This window comes from Sciurus vulgaris, assembly GCF_902686455.1.
Source record: "Sciurus vulgaris genome assembly, chromosome: 16".
Classification (NCBI taxonomy): domain Eukaryota; kingdom Metazoa; phylum Chordata; class Mammalia; order Rodentia; family Sciuridae; genus Sciurus; species Sciurus vulgaris.
In genome coordinates this window covers 27,863,077-27,883,093 of record NC_136477.1, presented here as the reverse complement: position 1 = coordinate 27,883,093, position 20,017 = coordinate 27,863,077, and the positions used below count along the sequence as shown (strand labels likewise).

The following is a 20,017-nucleotide window of genomic DNA, read 5'->3' as shown; positions in this document are numbered from 1 at the left end:
GTGTGTGTAGGGGTCAAAATGACGTGTGTACATAATGATGATCTGGCTCCAGGCAGTGTTTTTTTTTTTCTGTAACTGACATTCAGAGACCCTTTGTGCTCTTTGCCTGCATGGAGCCTGCCTTCAACTTCTGGATCTTTGGCTTTCTAGAATGCCTTAACTTTAGATTCATTTAGTGTGAAATGCAGTATCAGGAACTTCTAGGAATTCTCCAAGGTCCTTCCCTAAATAGTTTACGGCACTTAAAAGAGTAGACAATATACTAGACGTTAAATACAGCAAGTCTTTCCTGATATGTGTCAGTGTGCAGCTGGCTGTCAGCAGTGATAAACATCCGCCTCTCCAACCCCGAAATGCAGTCGAACGTGGTCAGCCTTCCAAGCCCTGGCCTTCGCTGAGCCCATAAACTACAGTATGACTAATTGACCCACGAATTAGGTGATGGGTGACTCTAGTGTGCAAGCCATCAGAATGGAGTCAGATTTGAAAATTAAAAAAAAAAAAAAAGCCCTATAGCCAATATCCCAGATATCCATGGATTTTTGCATCTGTGGATTCAAATAACTGGATCAAAAATATCTTTAAAAAGCTGTACCTGTATTGAACATGTGTAGGCTTTTTTCCTTTTTCACTAAACATAGAACAACTATTACATAGCATTTATACCATATTGGGTATATAAGGCAGAGATGACTTAAAGTGTACTGGAGGGTGTGCGTAGGTTATGTGCAAATACTATGCCATTTTGAAAACATTTCTTTTTTAGTTGGACATAATACTTTTATTTTTAGGTGGTGCTGAGATTCGAACCCAGTGCTTCACAGGTGCTAGGCGAGTTTTCCACCCCTGAGCCACAACCCAGCCCCGATACTATGCCGTTTTAGAAGGGACTTGAGCATCTGTGAATTTTGGTGTCCGAATGACATCCTGGAGCCCCTCCATCTTGGGTACCAAGGGACTGCTCTGTGGGGCAGTATGGAGTGGTTCTTTGCTTAGTGATGTTTTAGCTCCTCACTACATGTTATTTCCATCTGTTGAGATGTGCGATTTTAGCACACAGCAGTACCAAGTGGTGAGGCAGGAAGGTGGTTTGCAGTAGGAGCAACAATAGATTGGTTTCCGTAGTGAATATCTTCCAAAGAGACTGAGTGTGGTTGCGCAGGCTTGAGAATCATTCTGAGTATGGGCTCTTTTGTCTTTGGGCAGAGTGGCTTGTCAAAGGTCCCAATGGCAGTTGGCGTGAAGGGATCAAAAGCAGATTGCTTAGGCAGCGTTCTTGTCTTAGAATGGCCTCGGAGATTCAAGCCCCTGCCAGCTCCCTCACTTACTCGGGAGCACCCATTCTGCCCGTGGGTGGTTATTTCAGAGTCCTAGGATCATGGGGAGGACTGAGAGGATAATCAGCAGGTACCAGACCTGCTTCAGGGGGTGCTTTTTGATAACCTGTCAGGTAGAAACTGGATGCAAAATGCTTTGTGATGAGACAAGACTTAGAAGCTGTGGATTCCAGCCCGGTTTGCAGCACTTGCTAGCTTGGTGACTTAGGCCCCCAACTCTGATTCTCATTGTCCCCATACAGAAAATGAGATTCCAGGGACACCGCTTTTGCCCACCTTCTGGAGTCCCAGAAGAAGTCAAAGGTTGATCATGAGCACGGCAAATATAACCCATGGAATCAGTGGTTTAAAGGAAACAGACATTAAAGTCATTGTTTTAAAATTCAATATTTTAAGACCATGCATCTGTTGGCCAGAATGAGGTGAACTGATAACAAATGTGCAGTGTGTGCCAGGAGAGGCAGGCTGGGTGGGGCAGATGTGCACTCTGGGGGGGTCCTTGTCATCTTTTGGGTATGTGGACATGCAGAGAGAGACACAGAATTGAGGCCACTGTCACATTGGAACAGGAGGCAGGGGAATGTTCTGAGGGGCACAAGGATAGACAGGGGTGAGTCTGGCTGCTGGCACTTGGTCCCTGTCTGTTGGTAGGAACTGCCCTGCCTTGCAGCATCTCATTGCAGGTTTGTCCCCAGCACTGAGGCTGGTGAGCCATGCACTCTGAGGCTGCTCTCTGAAGCTGGCCAAGGTGCCTGTCTGTCCCTGATGGTCTCTCCCTCTCCTGACAAATGACAAGCTCTCTCCTGCCCCTTCGCCTGAATCTCCCCGCCTGGTTGATGTCTTGGATCCCTCCTCAGAGGGCTTTGCCTGGGCAGCCTGTGAAAACCAGCTACTCCCTGGCACCAGAGAGCTTTCTGGTTAAATGGAAATAGATGTCTTGCTAGGGCTTTGGTGACAGGAGTGTGTGCCTTTGTCAAAGCTTGGTAAGTGGTACATTTTTATTTTGCTGTATGTAAATTTACTTCAATGAAAGAGCCATCAGCAAGCATTTACTTCTGGTTAAGAGCTGCCCCCTGAAGTGTCTCTGCAGGTAAAAGCCCAGGTAAATGTGGGCAGGTCCTCCCTTTCCTTCTCTCTCCATGCCTGGTTGATCCTCAGGCTCATGAGTTCTACCTCAACCGTGTGTCCTGAAGACACCCCCTGCCCCTCCTGTTGCAGCCAGCAGCATCTCTCACCTGGTTGATGACTTCCTCTCCCACCCACCTTCAGTCTCCACACAGCAGTGAAACGATCTTCCAAGTGGTTCATCCACTTTACAGTTGCCCTGGCTTCCTGTTGTCTGCCTGCTGAAATCACAGATGTCCTTGTGGTCTTTGAAACACACCTCCATAGCCAGACTCTGTCTTCATCTCCTGCCACAGCCTCTCCAGACCAGCCCTGCCCATTTCCGTTCTCTCTGGGACCTCCCAGTCTGTCTCACCTCCTGTCCCTTGCACCTGTTGCTCCCTCCTTTTGGAACCCTCTTTCCCAAGTGCTTGGTGTGGTTCCTTTTCATCCTTCAGGCCTTCCCTGATCTCTGGGTGGAAACTGTCCCTCCTCCTCAGATTCTCTATTCCATAACCCTTTCTTTCCTTTCTTGTGCTCGCACTTGCTATGATTAGTCAATCTATGATCATCTCTCTCCTCCAGGAGCCCCCAGGGGTCTGTTCCTGTTCAAGTAGGTAGGGCCTGGTGTGTCTGGGCAGGGGAGGAGATGGCGTACTACCCCCTCAGCTCCTCTCACCTTCCACAGAATCCCGACACTGTGGCTTTTGGGGATGCCTTCCTTTCTCACCCCGTCTGTTTCTTTAGGCCTGTGCCCATCGGTGGAAGAACATCTACTATGAAACGGACCATATCCTGCCCCATGGCTTCTGCTACATCATCCCGTCCAACCTCCAGGCCAAAGGCAGGACGCTGATCCCTTGCTATGAAGGTGAGTGGCCGTGATTCTCCCTCATGCCCCTGCCCATGTCTTTACTTAAACTTCTCCCTTCATATCACTCCCCGAACACCTCCCCCAGCTTCCCACAGACTAACGAGAGGGCGCACACTCTGTCCCCAAATGGCCTCTGGTGCTGAGGCTTTGTCCAGGGGAGAGGTGAGTGCAAAGGGGCAACAGTCCTAGGCCCTACCCAGCCTTGCCCATCTCTGCCAGAGCCCATAGTGCTTACCATGCTTAACGAAACCTCAGATACCAAAGTTCACCAGGTCTCAGACGAGCAATCAAATAGTTCCCTTGGTGTCCTGGCACTGCCAGAGGCTGTGGCTCCTTGGGAAACTTCCTATCTCTTTGGGCTTCCTTTTCCTCATCTGAAAGGTGAGGAGTTGACCCAGATGATCTCTATTGCCCCAGGAAGCTGGGGAAGTGCCTGGCTTCCTGGGGGACAAAAGTCCTGAGGCAGGGTATGAAGAAGACCCAGGACTCATAAAGCTACATTGTGGCAAGAATATAACCCCTCCACTAACGAGGTCATCTCGTGACATCTGGGGTCTGACTTTCCTTATGTGGGGTAGACCTCTGAGAATTGGATACATTTTCCACAAGTTCTTAAGAGTTCCTCATCAAGAGCCACTTGGGGTCTTGTAAAGAAATTGTCCTGCAGGGGCACACTCTAATCCAGAAACTTGGGAAGCGGAGGCAGGGGGAGTAAAAGGTTGAGACCTGCCTCAGCAACTTTGTGAGCAACTCTGTCTCAAAATAAAAAGGTCTGGGGGGGTGTGCCTCAGTGGTAGATAGAGTACCCCTGGGTTCAATTTCTACTAATTGAAAAAAAACAAGTGTGTCCTTTTAGGTGCCTGCTTAGAAGAACTTTATGTGTCTGAGCACGGGGCACAATTGAGTCAATCACTATCTAGTGGAATTTGAATTTGAGGGATCGGAGAATGCTGTCCTTTTCTTCAGCGTGATTGCCTGTCCTCTAAGGTTCTTCTCATTCAGTGAGCTGGAACTTCTCCCTCTCTCAGTGCTGGGCTATTTATTTTTTTAATTCCCTTCTAACTCATTTGTTTGGACACAAGCCTCACTGGCCTGCATCCATGCTGCCTTGGGCATCCCTGGGATTTCCCAGGTTTCACATTTGTGGGTACAAAGAGGGCTCTGAGCAGCAGTGTGGGGACACCACATTTTCCTGTCTCATGGAGGACCCTCTGGGGATTCAGGTGGCCTGAGCAGGGTGAGTGCTCCAGGCTGTGGCCCCTGAAGAACAACCAGCAGTGTCTGTAGGAGGCAAACCCCTCCTCTGTGCAGGTGAGCCGTTTCTATGGACTTGTCTGTATGAGCATTTGTTTGACTGGCTGGGCCGTGTTGAACCCTAGTCCTCTTTATCTCTGACATCGTAGTGAGAAGAAAATGTTCATCTTGAAAAGCAGATGAAATTAATAATATAATCCATCAAGGGGGTGGATAGTTTGAGATAACGTCAGGACAGTCAGGACTGTTGTGACTGCCCAGCTGCTGCTTCCCCTTTTTCCAGGAAGAAAAGGGAATGGCCCCTGGGAATAGCTAGTTGGGTAGCTCATGGGGCTGGAAAAAAGAATCAACAGAGGCAGTGATGACTGAGCCAAGCTAGTCATGCAGTAGGACTGAACGTGATGTGTCATGAAAGGGGACTCGTTGTTGTCCCCGGTGGTTCCTCTACATGCCACATAAGCACCAGAAAGCAAAAGGACAGCAGCCTCTCGCAGAGGGAGCTGGGGTCGAATGTCCACGTATACCTGCATCCACCGTGGCTCACACTTCAGCCTTTGATTTAGCAGCCATGGGACCTGCCAGAGGCAGATTTAGTCTGGGGACTGTTCACTTCTTTCATTTGTCACCCTATCCCCCAGGGGAAAAAAAAAAAATTTTCCATTTGGATTTGATTACAAGTGTTTTAGAAATTATTTTAGAAGTTATTCTGGAAGACGCCGTGCAGGGGATCGGGTAGTGAGAGAAGGGAAGGCAGCTCATGAAGATGTGCCAACCAGCAAGTTGCCACCATGGGCAACTGAGCGCAGTCTCAAGGGGGTGGGTGCTAGGGTCAGTATGGAACACGCATTTCAAGTCACCCTCCCCGGGGTCTTCATTCACCTGGCACCCTGTCCTGCCATGTCCAGGAATTAGGAAAGCACCCAGGTATGGAGATGGGGGTGGTGGCAGTTGGCCATCAGTGTGTGTCACAGAAGTGGTAAGGGGATAGGGTGAGCCACTCAGAGGCTGGCTTCTGTGTTCCTATTTTCCTGTTATAGGTGAGAAAGCCAAGACTCAAAGTCTAAGTCCATGTGCCCACGGTCACTCGGGCAAAAAGCAAATGGTGCAGCTGACTTTGGAATTTTGCATCATCTGATTCTGCAAACTGTTTTGTGTCCCAGTAGTTAGAGACAGTTTGTTTTGGAGTTTTTAGTTAAACTGAGAATTAAAAGCCAATCGGCAACCCTCACCAAAAAATTAAAAAAAAAAAAAAAAAAAAAAAAAAAAGGGGGGGGGGACTGAACTATCTTATCTTAACAGTAGAATTGGGAAGTGAGAGGAATGTGACCAGTTTGCATGTCACTGCTCCCCAGCGAGAGCTCTGCCAGTCTGCCCCTCCCTCTGCTGGGGGCTCTGACATGATGGTTGGTAGGAATAGGGTGGATGCCCATGTGAGCTGAGGCAGGGAACCACACGTCTAGGGGAAGGTTATTAGGGTTTGCTGCTTGTGCCCCTCATGCACATCAGTGTGTGGGCTCCAGGCAGTGTGTTTTCACCAACCCTCTCAGTGCTTCTGACCTTGTGCCTTGTCCTGTGTAGCTTGCTAGGCTCAGAGGAGAATCATGTGGATCAGGCCTGAACTGAACCTGCAGCCAGAGCCCACCCCATCAGCAAAGCCCAGCCCACATGTAGTGGTATGAGTGAGAAATCATGTTTGTTATGGTTTGTCATGAAGGCTTTGTGCTTGTTATGCAGTGACAGCTGACTGATACAGGGCTCCTCGTAGGACCTGGATACCTCATGCCATGCAGCTGTGGGACAGGCCCAGGCCTCTTTGCTTTGATAGTTCCTTGATTTTTATGGCAGCCAAATGGAGCCAGTTAACAAAAATGAGCAAGATGATTTTGCCCCCACCCATTCCTCTTTCTTCATAGACACACACAGACTTCCATAACCTAATTCATCTGTGGCCTAGGCAAGAGTGAGGGCTGGGGCCACTTATTGGGGTATAAGAGCAACCCCTTAGAAACACAGGGGACTGCTGGGCACGGTGGTGCCTGCCCGTAATCCCAGTGACTTGGGAGGCTGACGCAGGAGGCTCTTGAGTTCAAAGCCAGCCTCAGCAACAGGGAAGCACTAAGCAACTCGGTGAGACCCTGTCTCTAAATAAGATACAAAATAGGGCTAGGGATGTGGTTCAGTGGTTGAGTGCCTGCGAGTTCAATCCCTGGTACCGAAACAAAAAAACACAAACAGCAAAAAAAAAAAAAAAAAAAAGGACTGAACAGAAAGTTTCTGTGTTCTTGGTCCTATAAAAGGAGAGGGATGGCAGATGCTCAGATTTCTCTAGAGGACTGTGCTGGCAGGGGTGGGGTGGGTGACAGGCCTAGTTAAAGAGCTCTTGCCTGTCCTCTGTTCACCTTGGAGATCTCCACTTCCCTGTTTTGTGGTCTAAACCAAACCTTTGGCTCTTAAAGCAACCATTATTTTCTCTTAATGTGGAAAATCTTGACGCAAGCTCTCTGTTCCAAGTGGGGATCACATTATGGTTAAGTACAGCGGAAGCATTAGAGTTTGACATTCCCTCTCAGATGTCACCTAGACCAGCCTCCTGTCTGCACTGAGGTTCAGAGACTTGCCCAAGCCTGAGTTTCCCTTCCTGTTGTGTTATTCACTTGCCACTCAGTGGACAGGCAAGTGGCGTGGCGTTTGGAACACACTCGGGACCCGGAACACCAGAGTTCAAGTCCAGCTCTGCCACTTCCTCTTATTAATAGTGTGTCCTCGGATGAGTTAAGCTGCTCTGTGCTGCCTCAAGGGGCGTGAAGAGGCCCGAGTTAATACTTGCGAGTTCTTAGAATAGTGTCTGGCTGATCTAATCTATTAAATGCTAAGTGTGTGTGCACTAATGTACTGCTGGATGCCCGTCTGTGTGAGATATGCTGAGCAAGAGATCACTAAAGGGTGACTGACTTGTGTCCCAGGAACGGAGTCCACTTAATTTTATTAAATTCCTGGAAGGCACCAGGAAAGGCACCAGGAAGGCACCAGATAGTTAAACCCAAGTGGCATATCCTGACTCTCTAGAAGTCCCCCATCTGCAAGGTAAAGCAAAGGGAACACAGTGTTTGAAAGGGGGATGGTTCCCTGCCCATGTGTGTACTGCAGGGTACCTCTCTCCAAAGGCTCAAGCTACACCCAAGGACAAGGTGGCAGAAAGGATTGTCATTTTACAATAGAAAAAAAGTGAAACCCCCTCAGCCTGTGGCATCTTGCAGCCATGGAAGAGAGGGTGGAAGAAATCCACTGGTGGTCATGTCTGTGGGCATGGGGCAGAGAGGACCACTGCTCCAGATGCACTTCCTATGCAGTAGTGGGCAGACATGGGAGGGACTTGGGGGGCTTGGTTGAGGTTGCCTCTTCCATACTGCTGCCTCTTTGGGTTGGACTGGTGGTTGGGTCTGCAGTGGAGTGGACACTATCAGACCTCCGTTGCTTTTATCTTTTTTTTGGTTATTGTGAGGAGCTCATGAGAAAATGCTGGCCAAAGTGCTCAGGAAGTCCACCGATGGTTCTGTAAATATGGACCAACTATGCTCTTTAGAAAGCTGGAGGGTTGGTTTGATTAGGCAAACCCTCCAAGTGTGGGGGCACCTTTCCAAAAATGCAAAAATGTTTCAAACTTTTGAACTCCTGTTGTGCAGTGCTGGAGATGGAAGCCAGGCCTTACACGTGACAGGCAAGCACTCTGCCACTGAGCCACATCCCCAGCCCTGAGCTTTAGCATTAGTCTTTGGTTTGGTACAAGGATCTTTCTCTCATGGCTTCTCAGGTGCTTCCTGTTTCTAGTTGGATGGGAGAGGCTACCAGAATATCCTGTCAGGACCAGGAAACATAGAGGGAATGGGAAATAAAAATGAGTTTAGGACATAAAATAAACTCATGGTGCATGCCCTTCAGTAGAAGCTTAGTCTGCATTTATTTGTGTGACACAAGAATAGCATCTTAACTCCCATGTGTTTGGTCTCGTGTGAGAAGATTAGAACTTCAGTGGCTGACATGTGGAAAACTATCTGTGAATTGGAGTGAGCACTGTAAATGTCTAGGTACTGTTCTCCAGGCCATGATATTTTAAGACTCCCCAAAGTTAGTGCATGTGATAAAATCAAGTACAGACATTTCTTTCATCTTTTGTCCTTTGAGCCCACTGGGGCAAGACGCCAGAGCTTGGCAGGAGTGAGACTGTAAACAGCTCATCTTTTTATTGTGGCAGAAAAATCTCATGAGTATGGAATAATTTTGGAAGTGGCTTGGCTAAACTAACAAAGTGTTCAAGAGAAAACACTAATAAAGAAAAGCAATTGGAGGCAATTATTGTACTATTATATATCAGACCTAACTTGCAGGATCTGACTTCACCATTCATTCTGATGTTGGAATCTGTATGCCCCTATTTTCAGACTTGGTGAACTTGGGAAAGCTCCTTAAGTGTCCCCATATAGTTGGGGAGATTAATACCTTCTGAAGAGATATTCACTGGTGCTATAATCCGTGACTCAGGGAGGCTGAGGCAGGAGAGTGCAAATCTAAGTCCAACCTCAGCAACTTAGCAAGACCTTATCTCAAAATTTTAAAAAGGACTGGGGATGGTAGCTCAGTGGTAGAGTACCCCTGGGTTCAATCTCTGGTATGGCATGCAGGTGTGTGCGTGCGCGTGCACACAGGTATTTGAGGTATATAAAGTGTTTAACACAGTTTCAGGCTCCAAGTGTGTGCTCCCTAAACTTTTAAATTTCTAAGTAATAGAATATTCTTAAATGTTCTCAGAGATGTCTAACAGGCCTACTTTAGTGAATGGATAGTGAATGATACCCCATTTAATGGGTATCATTAAAATGATTTTAAGAGAGCCCTTGAAAAGATAATTTCTTAAATGACTTTGATAATATTTGCTCAATTTATTTCTTTGGTAAGCTCTCTTCCCCTCTTTTTATGCATGATCTACGGTTTAACTCATGCCATGTTTAAATGTCTCAAATTTGAAATTGCTGGGGTGGACTTTATCAAGTTTTGACATACCTTAAAAATTGCCCCATTGATTGCAGAGATCTTTTTTGCCGTGATCTTTATTGTCAGAGAATGGCTGGCTTTTTATTCCTAAGGCATCTTTGCATTTCTCACGAAGGAAATAGATTGTTCATTCAAATGTGCAGCTTTTTTTCTTCCCTGTTATGTGAAAGGCTGTGCCTCCACAGGGGGTAAAAATCAATCACGATCCATTTACAAATGAAAAGCATTTGAGGTTTTGCTGTGTTTTTATTTTGTTTTGGAGAGAACCATCAAAGGCTGAGTTGATCCATTTAAAAATCCAGAAACGAGCCCCATAAATTTTTATTAAATAAAGACCTCTACATTTACATAGGATTTTATGATTTCCCAAGAGCTTTCATAAACATTATCTCAAATAAATATAGCAAATTAAAAAAAAATCCTGTTTTGCATTATGACCAGTTAAGGAGAAAGACCTGAGGGGGAAAGTCAAAGTGGCCCAAAGATGGTCAGGGCTGGAAAGAGGGCCCAGAGGTCTTTGATAGTGGCATAGGAGCCCCATCAAGCTTTCTCTTTGGTGCCAAGGACTTTTGGCAAAAATAGGCAAAAATGCATTCTGTATTTCAAATGTTTCCATACATTGTGTAAAATTAATTGCTTAAACTGCATCTTCTAGTATTTGCCCCTGCAGCTGTCCACATTTTAAGAGTCTCCTAAACTGGTCTGTGTAGCAATGGGTGTCTTGGACTGTGTTCTTTGAGAAACTAGCGGATTCAGATTCACCTGACAGGTATTGGGCAACAGCCAGGTGTTGGGCTGGTTACTTGGCATCTTACTGTGAAATCACATCATTTTGGGGTATTCTTATTGTACAGATGAGAGGATCAGGGAGATGAATGGCAGTCATAGGCTTATTACATAGAGGAGGTGTTGGGGAACCTTGTAAGTCCAGAGTAGGAATCTGTTGCGTGTTGTGTTGAGAGATTGTTTTTTCTTTCATTTTTCAGCCCTGGGGATGGATTGAACCCGGGGGCATTCTACCACTGAGCTACATCTCCAGCCCTTTTTATTTTATTTTTTTTAAATTTTGAGACAGTCTTAATAAGTTGCCCAGGTTGACCTTGAACTTGGGATTCTCCTGCCTCAGCTTTGAGTTCCTGAGATTACAGTCATGTGCCATCAACACCTAGCAGGATGTTGGTTTTCTTTGTGATTACTAACTAGGTGCTATGACCCATTGTAGAGAAAAATTCATTTTTTCACAATCTTAAGTATTTAGGAGGTTACACTACTTAAACCATGTTTTTTATTGGGGGGGATGGGATGGGGGTACTGGGGATTGAACTTGGGGCACTTGACCACTGAGTCACATCCCCAGTCCTATTTTGTATTTTATCTGGAGACAGGGTCTCGTTGAGTTGCTTAGTGCCTCACTTTTGCTGAGGCTGGCTTTGAACTCGCGATCCTCTTGCCTCAGCCTCCCAAGCCCCTGGGATTACAGTTGTGCGCCACCACGGCGGGCTTAAGCCATGTTTTAGTTTTTCTATCTTAAACAATCCATGGACGAGTCCTCCAGGTATAGGGTGGAGGGTAGGGCAGGTGTTGCCCTTAACCTGGTGAAATGTAGCTAGAGCTGATCATCTTGCTCTATGCAAGCTCCTTACCCCAAACATTTGTTTTTAATGTCTGAACGGTAGTTTGACTGTCCATGTTTTAGTACCAGTTATTTCACGAGTCTTTAGCTTCTATTACACAACTGAATTCTTCTTGGTTCCAAGTTGGGGTTCTCATTGAAACGTGACTGAATTGTGTTCAGGCCCCTTTCTTTGAAGTAAGAAATGTGACATAGCCTATGAGTTGCAAATACCCCATCATGTGCCCGTAAGGTAGCTTGTTGCTTGTTCTGAAGTAGGGAATTAACAAAATGGGTTGCTAGATTCTGGATGCAAGAAACTATTTAACAATTACAAAAAAAATTTTTTTTTGTAATTTTTTTATTGTTAAAAAAGATGTATAAAACTTGCCATTGTAACCATCTTAAATCATACACTTCCGTGGCATTAAGTACAGCCACATTGAACTTTCCCTGCCATTCATTTCCTCCTCCTGAATGATGGTCTATAACCATGCCACACACCCCCTCATCCCCCACTCTCCAGCCCCTGGCAGCCGCCATTCTCCTTTCTGTCTGTCTGCTCTGGGAACCTCAAGTAAGTGGAGTCCCACTGTTTCAGTCAGATTTTTTGCTGCTGTGACTGAAAGATCCAACCAGAACAACTGTAGAAGAGGAAAAGTTTATTCAAGGGCTCATAGTTTCAGAGGTCTCAGTCTGCAGAAGGCCGGCTCCAAGTGAGTCAGGACATCATGGTGGAAGAGTGTGGCAGAGGGCTCACATGATGATCAGGAAGCAGAGAGAGATCGATCTCCACTTGATAGATACAAAATCTACACCCCAAAGGTTCACCCCCAGTGACCCACCTCCTCCAGCCACACCCCACCTGCCTTCAGTTACCACTGAGTTAATTCCCATCAGGAGATTAATTCACTGATTGGATTAAGGCTGTCATAACCCGATCATTTCTCTGAACCTTCTTGCGCTGTCTCACACATGAACGTTTGGGGGATACCTCACATCCAAACTATCACACGCACAGCGCGTGCCCTTCTGTGACTGGCTTATTTCACTTCTCATGGTGTCTGTTGTAGCACGTATCAGAATTTCCTTCCTTTCAAAGATAGAATAACATAGGTGTACACCATACTTTGTTATTTCATCTGTTGATGGATGCCTTTCTTTAAAAAAAAAAAAAAAAAAAAAAAAAAAACAGGAGCGATGTGGCTAGGTGGCCCCTGCTGCTCCGTGCTGACTGAGGCCAATTAGCTGCGTAGCTTTAAATAAACCACTTGCTCAGTCTGAGCAATTGCATACTGACGTAAAACAAGTGGTTAAGGTTAGAATTATTAGATGTTCTCCAAAGATCATTTCCCCTTTAAAACTTTTTTCTCTTAATTGTCAGTTTCTGGTTTTGTGCAATTTACTTTTTAGTGCTCACATTGTTTAATCATGAACTATTTTGATAAATTCTTCTCCCTTCCTCTCTAACCTAGTTATTGAGATAATTTACCCCCCCCCCATTTTTACAGCAGTCCTTCATAATGGGTACTTTTAGCTTCATTTTGTGTGTGTGTATGTGTGTTTAAATGCCTTTTTATTATTAGAGATGTGTCTGTTTGAATGCTGTTTATCAGTTATTTAGGTTTGCCTCGGTGAAATTCAGAAATAATTTAAGACTGGAGAGCTATTTTTTCCCCTGGTATTTTATTTCATAGCTCAGCTAAGGAACTACGGAGAAATTATTTTAAAATCACCGTATTAAAAAGACTGGCTTTGAAAGATGAGACTTTCTCAAATACGTAATAGGAAGAGATTTTTCAAAAATGTTATGCTGTGCATATGTCGATCTTTCCGGGGGATTGACATATCCCAGAGTTTTAGGAAGGGTGCAGAAGTGACCGCACCCAGTCACTGGCCTTCTTGAGTGAATTAAAATTCATGAGTGTTGACTCCATGCATTGAGTTGTGGATTCTGAACATTTGGGAATCAGTAATTTTTTTTTTTTCCCTTTCTGAATTGCCTTCTGTTTAAGCAGGGTTTAATAAAACCAGCCTCTAACCCAAGGAAAACACTACCATTTTTGGGGAATGGAGGAGCTGTACGACCTAATGAATTGAAGCGTGTGATGCAGGCCAAGTAATTCAAACCCACCCCTGGTAAAGAGTTCTCCCATCTATACCCCATTCCTCCAAGATATTTCTCAGGCTCATTTTTTTACTTACCAAGTTCAGGTTCCCCCAGTTGAACAGATTCGTCACAGCATCAGGAGATGTTGTCACCATGCCCAGCCTGGTTCTCCTCTGTTTCTTTGAGGTGGATTAGTACGTTGTTGATGGGGAGGGGAGCTGGCATTTTGCAGCCCTCTCTGCTGGGCCATCTTTGGGGACATGTGGAGGCTGAGTGGACATGCCCAGGAACAGCCCTCTGCTGTTCCATGGCCTTTGTGTTGGTATAGGCAAAGTTCTTCCTGGGGACAGGAGATGGGAGGTCACCCACCCACTCCTGGGTCCCTCCACCCTGCGTTTCTGAACTTCTCGGTAGAGTCAGGGTGTGTGACGTGCTTCTAGGGGTTGCTGTGTGGGGCAGTCCCCTGTTTCTGTATCAATGCCTATTCCCTAGCTCTATAGTCATAGTCTGTCTTGCTATCTCAGGTCTAGACAAGAAGAATCGAGCCATTTTTGTTCTAATCAAGATTTTTAGGATATGAAAATGTTAGCTTAACCTTATGTGACGTTGTCCCTCGGTGTTTGGGGAAGACTGGTTTCAGGACCCCCTGGGATACTCAAGTCCACATCTAAACTGGAGGCATGCTGGTAAGGATTACCCTTTGCAGGCGTCTATCCTGGGTCAGGAGTGGACACTCTCAGCTTCCAATAAGACCATGACCGCCTCGGAAACCCCAGGTCCTGTTCCAGGATGAAGGTTGAGGAAAGGTATTGGAGTATTTTTGCAGTTCCTGTCATAGACCTCAAGACTGTTTGCTGTAAAAGATGTGAGATTTCCATGCACTAGTCAGCTTTTTGTTGCTGTGACAAATGTCCAGGAAGCAGGGGGTGTGGCTGGAAGGGGCTGGAGAGAGGATGACCCCTCCTGCAGCTACCACCCAGTTAGTCCATTCAGAGGAGGATGGACAACTTGGGTTACTGCAGCACTCCCGATTTGATCCTTGCACCTCTGAATGTGGATGCACGAGCTTACCACAACACCCCGTAATTTCTATTCATGCCACATCTATGAGGCTCAACTGGTGTGTCAGGCAAGGTAGCTTCATTCGGCTCTTGGGGTCTTAATTTTTTTGTTTGTTTCATTTTGTAGGAGTTAAAATTGGAGGTTTACCCCTGGAGTCAGTAGCACTGATGAGCTTTGGCCCTACCTTACAGGTTTAATATGTGTCATTTGTCTAGCATGGGACGTACTGATCTCTCTAGTCCTCATGCCACTCGATGCAGGGTTTAACTCTTGGCAAGCCCCCCTCCCCCTGCATCTTGGTGCAAGATTTTGCTGGGACAATTGGATTCCATTGCTTGGTGGGCTGCTTTCTGGCAGGACTGAGAATTTTCCTTAGAGCTGGAGGACAAGGTTGGAGGAGCTGATCGCACCCTGTCATGGAAGAGGAATCCCTCATTGACCTTCTGGTGTAACTCAGCAGTCGGTTAATGGACACTTACTGGAAAATGTTACTAGGCTCCACTGTGAGTGTTGTTAGAAACTGAATTTCTCGGCCTATTTCCCCAGGGCCCTTTCCCGCTTCGCCTGGAGGAGACACTTTGAGCTGCAGGAAGTGGCACTATGTTGTAATCACAGCTTCATTGTTCTTTTGGATTATTTATTTTGTGTTTCAAAAATAATTACATTGCTTTTAATGGTACTAGAGACTTGCCAAGACCCCAGGGAGGTCACTGGGTTATTTGCTGGGTAGCCCAGCCTGAGGGAATCCAGCAAAGTTAGTGTCACGTGTGATTAATTTGAGTCACTCTGAACCTCCCTCCTGTCTTTACCCCTGATATGACTTCAAACAGCCAGTCCCTTTTGATTTTTGTGAAATTACTCGGCAACATCTTTGCTAGGTCACAGAAATGAAAGAGTTGAGTTCACGAGCTGTGTGACCCTGGACAATTCATTGAACCTCTCTGAGCCTCAGTGTTACCTATTAACAAATAGGGAGATAGATTCCCAGGGATGGGGGAATCAAGGAAATAATGCTAGTGGGGGCAATACCATACCACAGTCTGGCATTACTCAATACTTGTCAAAAGTTTCTTTGTTGCTAATGTATGAACCAGAGCGATGGAGTGTCCCCATTTGTTGGGTAGGAGTGTTGGGACAGAGGAAATCCTCCATTAGCTTGCCCCTCTTGCTTCCGCACAGGAATACACATGCCTGTCACCCCATGGGTGACAGTGGGGCCATATGCTGGGACCGGTCTCAGGAGATCCCTCTTCCCCATCCCGTGGGTGGATGGCTTGTTTCCGGTTGGTGGTTGGGAAGCTTCCTGCCTCCAGCTGTACGGAGCGCCTTTGGGGAAGGGTTGGTCTCCTTCCAGGGGACGCCACACTGGGATGGCCACATGATTCCATCTCTGGGTCATGTTTGGGCCCACGAGGGATCTTGATCCTTTCTGAAGTAATTGAAATAATCGTCACCAGCCTCCCACTTAATGACCGTGGCTGCCGCTGCTGCTCTTTCCCCACATGAGCGGAGGAAGTCCTCTGGGGCACTTGGCAGCCTTGCTACCTGATGGCACCAGAGCCTGGATTTTTGAGGTCTGCGGCATTCCTGAGACTGGCCTCCTTGCCCCGGTCTGGTTGGCATCCCTGGCCCAGGCCGCGGTGGTGCTGGGGGTGGTGGCCGCTCACTCTGCCGGCCCCAGGCACAGCTGGCACTTACTGACACGTCTGTGCTCTGCTTCTCTTTCCTTCTCCCCTCAGAGTATAAGAAGAAGTATGGAGAGGAACACGGCTCCTGCCAGGCGGGGATAGCAGGCTTCTTCACCGAGGTGGGTGTTTCTGCCTGGGCACGCCTCTTTTTGGTGTTCATATCCTGGCTTTTGGTGATTTTGGTGGCCTCTGGGGGGCAGCAGTTGGTGTCCCAGACACTCGAGCTGGGGGTGAGACGATTCTGGTTCTCACATCGGGGAGGGTTATTTAAACCTGGTCCAGGGCACTTGTTGGGCAGAGGCTCACTCAAATTTCCAAACATGTCAGCTTGATGCTGAGACCTGTGGAAGGACATGATTAAAGGGAATGAGAAGGCCAGGCAGGTGGCGTGTGCCTGTAACCCCAGTGGCTCGAGAGGCTGAGGCAGGAGGATCGCGAGTTCAAAGCCAGCCTCAGCAAAAGCGAGGCGCTAAGCAACTCAGACCTTGTCTCTAAATAAAATATGAAATAGGACTGGGGATGTGACTCGGTGGTTAAGTGTCCCTGAGTGAGACAGCATTCAGACAGTTGGTGCCTCGGTGCTGGCAATTGTGAAGTTGTATCGAGTATCCACATGTCACTTCACAGCGTCCCTGTTGGTGGACTCGACTTCACGCGTAACGCTAGACCTTTTCTTAAACTCTCCGGGATCCTTGATTGTGCCTCGTCAGTAGCAGCATGATGTCTGGCCCACATTTTTAGACACTGTTTCCTTTTTTAAAAAATATTTTTAGTTACGCTCGACAGTGGAATGTATTTTGGCAGAATATACATGCATAAACTGTAACTTATTCTATTGGGTTCCGCTCTTGTGGTTGTACATCATATGGAGTTACCCTGTTCATGTATACAAATACAAGGCTAGGAAAGTTATCACCAATTTTTTCTGTTTTTCCTATTCCCTTGCCTTCATTACCCTTCATCTAGTCCAATCTATTTCTATTCTTCTCCCCAACCTTCCTTGTTTTGGGTTAGCATCCACAAATCATACTATTAGGCCCTTGGTTTTTTGGGATTGGCTTATTTCACTTAGTATGATATTCTCCAGTTCCATCCATTTACTGGCAAATGCCATAATTTCATTCTTCTTTATGACTGAGTAATATTCCATTGTGTATATATATCACATTTTCTTTATTCATCTGTTGAAGGACACCTAGGTTGTTTCCATAGCTTAGCTATTATGAGTTGAGCTGCTCTGAACATGAATGGAGCTGTGTCACTATAATATGCTGTTTTTAAGCCTTTTGGATGTAGACAGAGGAGTGGGATAATTGGGTCAAATGGTGGTTCCATTCCAAGTTTTCTAGGGAATCTCCATACTGCTTTCCATAGTGGTTGCACCATTTATAGTCCCACCAACAATGTATGAGTGTATCTTTCTCCCCACATCCTTGCCAACATTTACTGTAACTTGTATTCTTTATAACTGCCATTCTGACTGGAGTAAATTGGAATCTGTGTAGTTTTAATTTACATTTCTCTAATTACTAAAGATGTTGAACATTTTTCATATATTTTTTTGACCATATTTTTTCTGTAAGTACCTGTTCAGTTCTTTTGCCCATTTATTGATTGGGCTTTTTTTTTTTTTTTTTTTTTTTTTTTTTTTTTTTTTTTTTTTGAGCTCTTCGCGTATCCTAGAAATAAATACCTTATCTGAAGTACTGGTGGTGAAGAGTTCTCCCAATACATGTTCTCGATTGTTTCCTTTGCTGTTGAGAAGCTTTTCAGTTTGATACCATCCCATTTATTGGTTTGTTTTAAAAAAATTTTTTTTAGATGTTGAGGGGCCTTTATTTTGTTCATTGATTTATAGGCAGTGCTGAGAATCAAACCCAGTGCCTCACACATGCTAGGCAAGTGCTCTACCACTGAGCCACAACTCCAGCCTGCATTTACTGATTCCTGATTTTACTACTTGAGCTTTAGGAATCTCATTGAGGAATTTCGTTCCCAGGCCGCCATCTTGGAGTGTTGGGCCTACTTTTTCTTCTCGTAGGTGCAGAGTCTCTGGTCTGATGCTAGGTCTTGGATGCTCTGAGTTTTGTAGGCACTGTTTTCTTATTTTGTTTTCATCTCCTGAAAGTTTATTCTTTGCTTCTGCTCCTTGTTTCTCGGATGTTTTGAGGTCTGCCTGCCATGAACCAGGTTCCATGCTGAGCTCTGAAAGTTGTCCATGAGTTCCTTCATGCCAGAGATAAAAAGTACTTCTGTCTTCTGAGAGCTTACTCTTTGAACTTCCAAAATGTATCTCAAATGACAGCTTTTCTGTATCGCCACTGTGATCTACACACATCTCTGGAAAAGCCACCACCCCTACCTGGAGATACACTGGCCCTTGTAAGAAACCCACTGAAAACCACGCTGGACATGGGAAATCACATAAGGGAGTTTATTGAGCAAAGTGTCTCCCTGCAGGGTGAGAGAGAAACTGAGAGGAAAAGAGAAAGGAAAGAGAAAGGGCGCATGCTAGAGAGAGTGGAAAAGTGAGGAGGAGAGAGAAAGCATGAGGAAAGATGGTGGGGAAGCTATCCTTAAGCAGTTGAATTCTGCTGGGCTAACAGGGGACCAATAACGGAGAAGGATACTTGCAAGTTGATGAACCAACCAATAGCTAGTTAGCATGTTCACAGACTGACAAGTAGTTGGGAGGTGGGGAAATGGCTGCAACAGAAAGGGTGGGGGAGCAGCTTTGTATTACAACCCTGAGTTGATTTCCCCAGTCTGTTTTATTGGAGTCATCAAATCTATGCAAAACACACCTGACTTTAACCATGTTAAAGTGTGGGAATCAGTGACATTAAGTGCTTTTGCCATGTCACACATCTGTCACTGTCATCTAATTTGAGAGCATTTTCTCTGCCCTGGGCTGTGCCCATTCTTGGCCCTTACCCTGTGTCTTCTGTGCTCCAACCTAAGGATCCTTCAAAGTCAAATCTCTCATTGGGATTTTGTGGCTTCTTGTGACATGGAAGATTAAAACCCAAACTTCACATCTTGGCCTACCGGCTTGACCCTGAGGCCACCGCCCTCTCCCTCCATTCCTCCAGGAAAGCAGAGAGCTGAAAGTGGGCACGTGACATCTGGGGTAGGTAGGAGGAAGGATCGACAGTGCGGGCAGGTTTCCGAAGCTTTCTGAAGAGCGTCCCTTCTCTGATAGGAGTGAAACTGGCCACCTTGATCTCAGAAATGGCTATTTAAATCCAGAGAAAGGGCTGGGGAGATAGCTCAGTTGGTAGAGTGCTTGCCTTGCATGCACAAGGCCCTGGGTTCAATCCCCAGCACTGCAAAAAAAAAAAAAAAAAAAAAAAAAAATCCAGAGAAAATACAGTTGGCAATGTTAGTGTATAAATGGCAAAAATGAAAGGTAGCCCACCAAATTTTATCATCTTTTACTCAAACTGATAAATGTGAGGCCCTTCCTTCCCAACCCCCAGCAATTCCCGCTGCGTCCATTCCTGCAGGCCTTGTTTCTGCGACTGCTCCAGGGAATTTTGTGCTGGGCCTTGTGAATGGCATCACTAATTGTCCTTGCTGGTGAGGCCGAAAACTTAAAACTTTGCGTCTCACTGTGCTATCAGCAACCAGCACATCCCACTTCCCTTGCCCTCAAAACTTATCATGCAGACACACGTTTCTCTCCACATCCTCTGGCACCCCACAAATCTCGGCTGCAATTGTCCTGCCCCTCACCCACTGCCGAGCCTTCCTGTTGTCCTGCTTCCACCCTTTCCTCCTGACAGATGAGTTCAAGAAAAGCGTCATGGCCTCTTGCTCAGAACTGTACAGTATCTTCCCATCCACTTATAATAAAATCCAGATGCCTCCCCTTGTCTGGCCTCCCAGGTCCTCCTGCCTGTCCAGCCTCAACTGTTCCCTGGCCTC

General features: G+C 46.1%; 1 protein-coding gene across 1 annotated transcript in view; it reads left to right on the top strand.

Annotated features, from left to right (window-relative positions):
• Nucleotides 1-20,017, top strand: part of ITGA9 (integrin subunit alpha 9) — a 326,698-nt gene that overhangs the window by 23,736 nt on the left and 282,945 nt on the right. The window contains exons 4-5 of the mRNA XM_079116258.1: nt 3,189-3,312; nt 16,142-16,209. Coding sequence (XP_078972384.1) covers nt 3,189-3,312; nt 16,142-16,209 — 192 coding nt within the window. The remainder of the gene's footprint in view (nt 1-3,188; nt 3,313-16,141; nt 16,210-20,017) is intronic.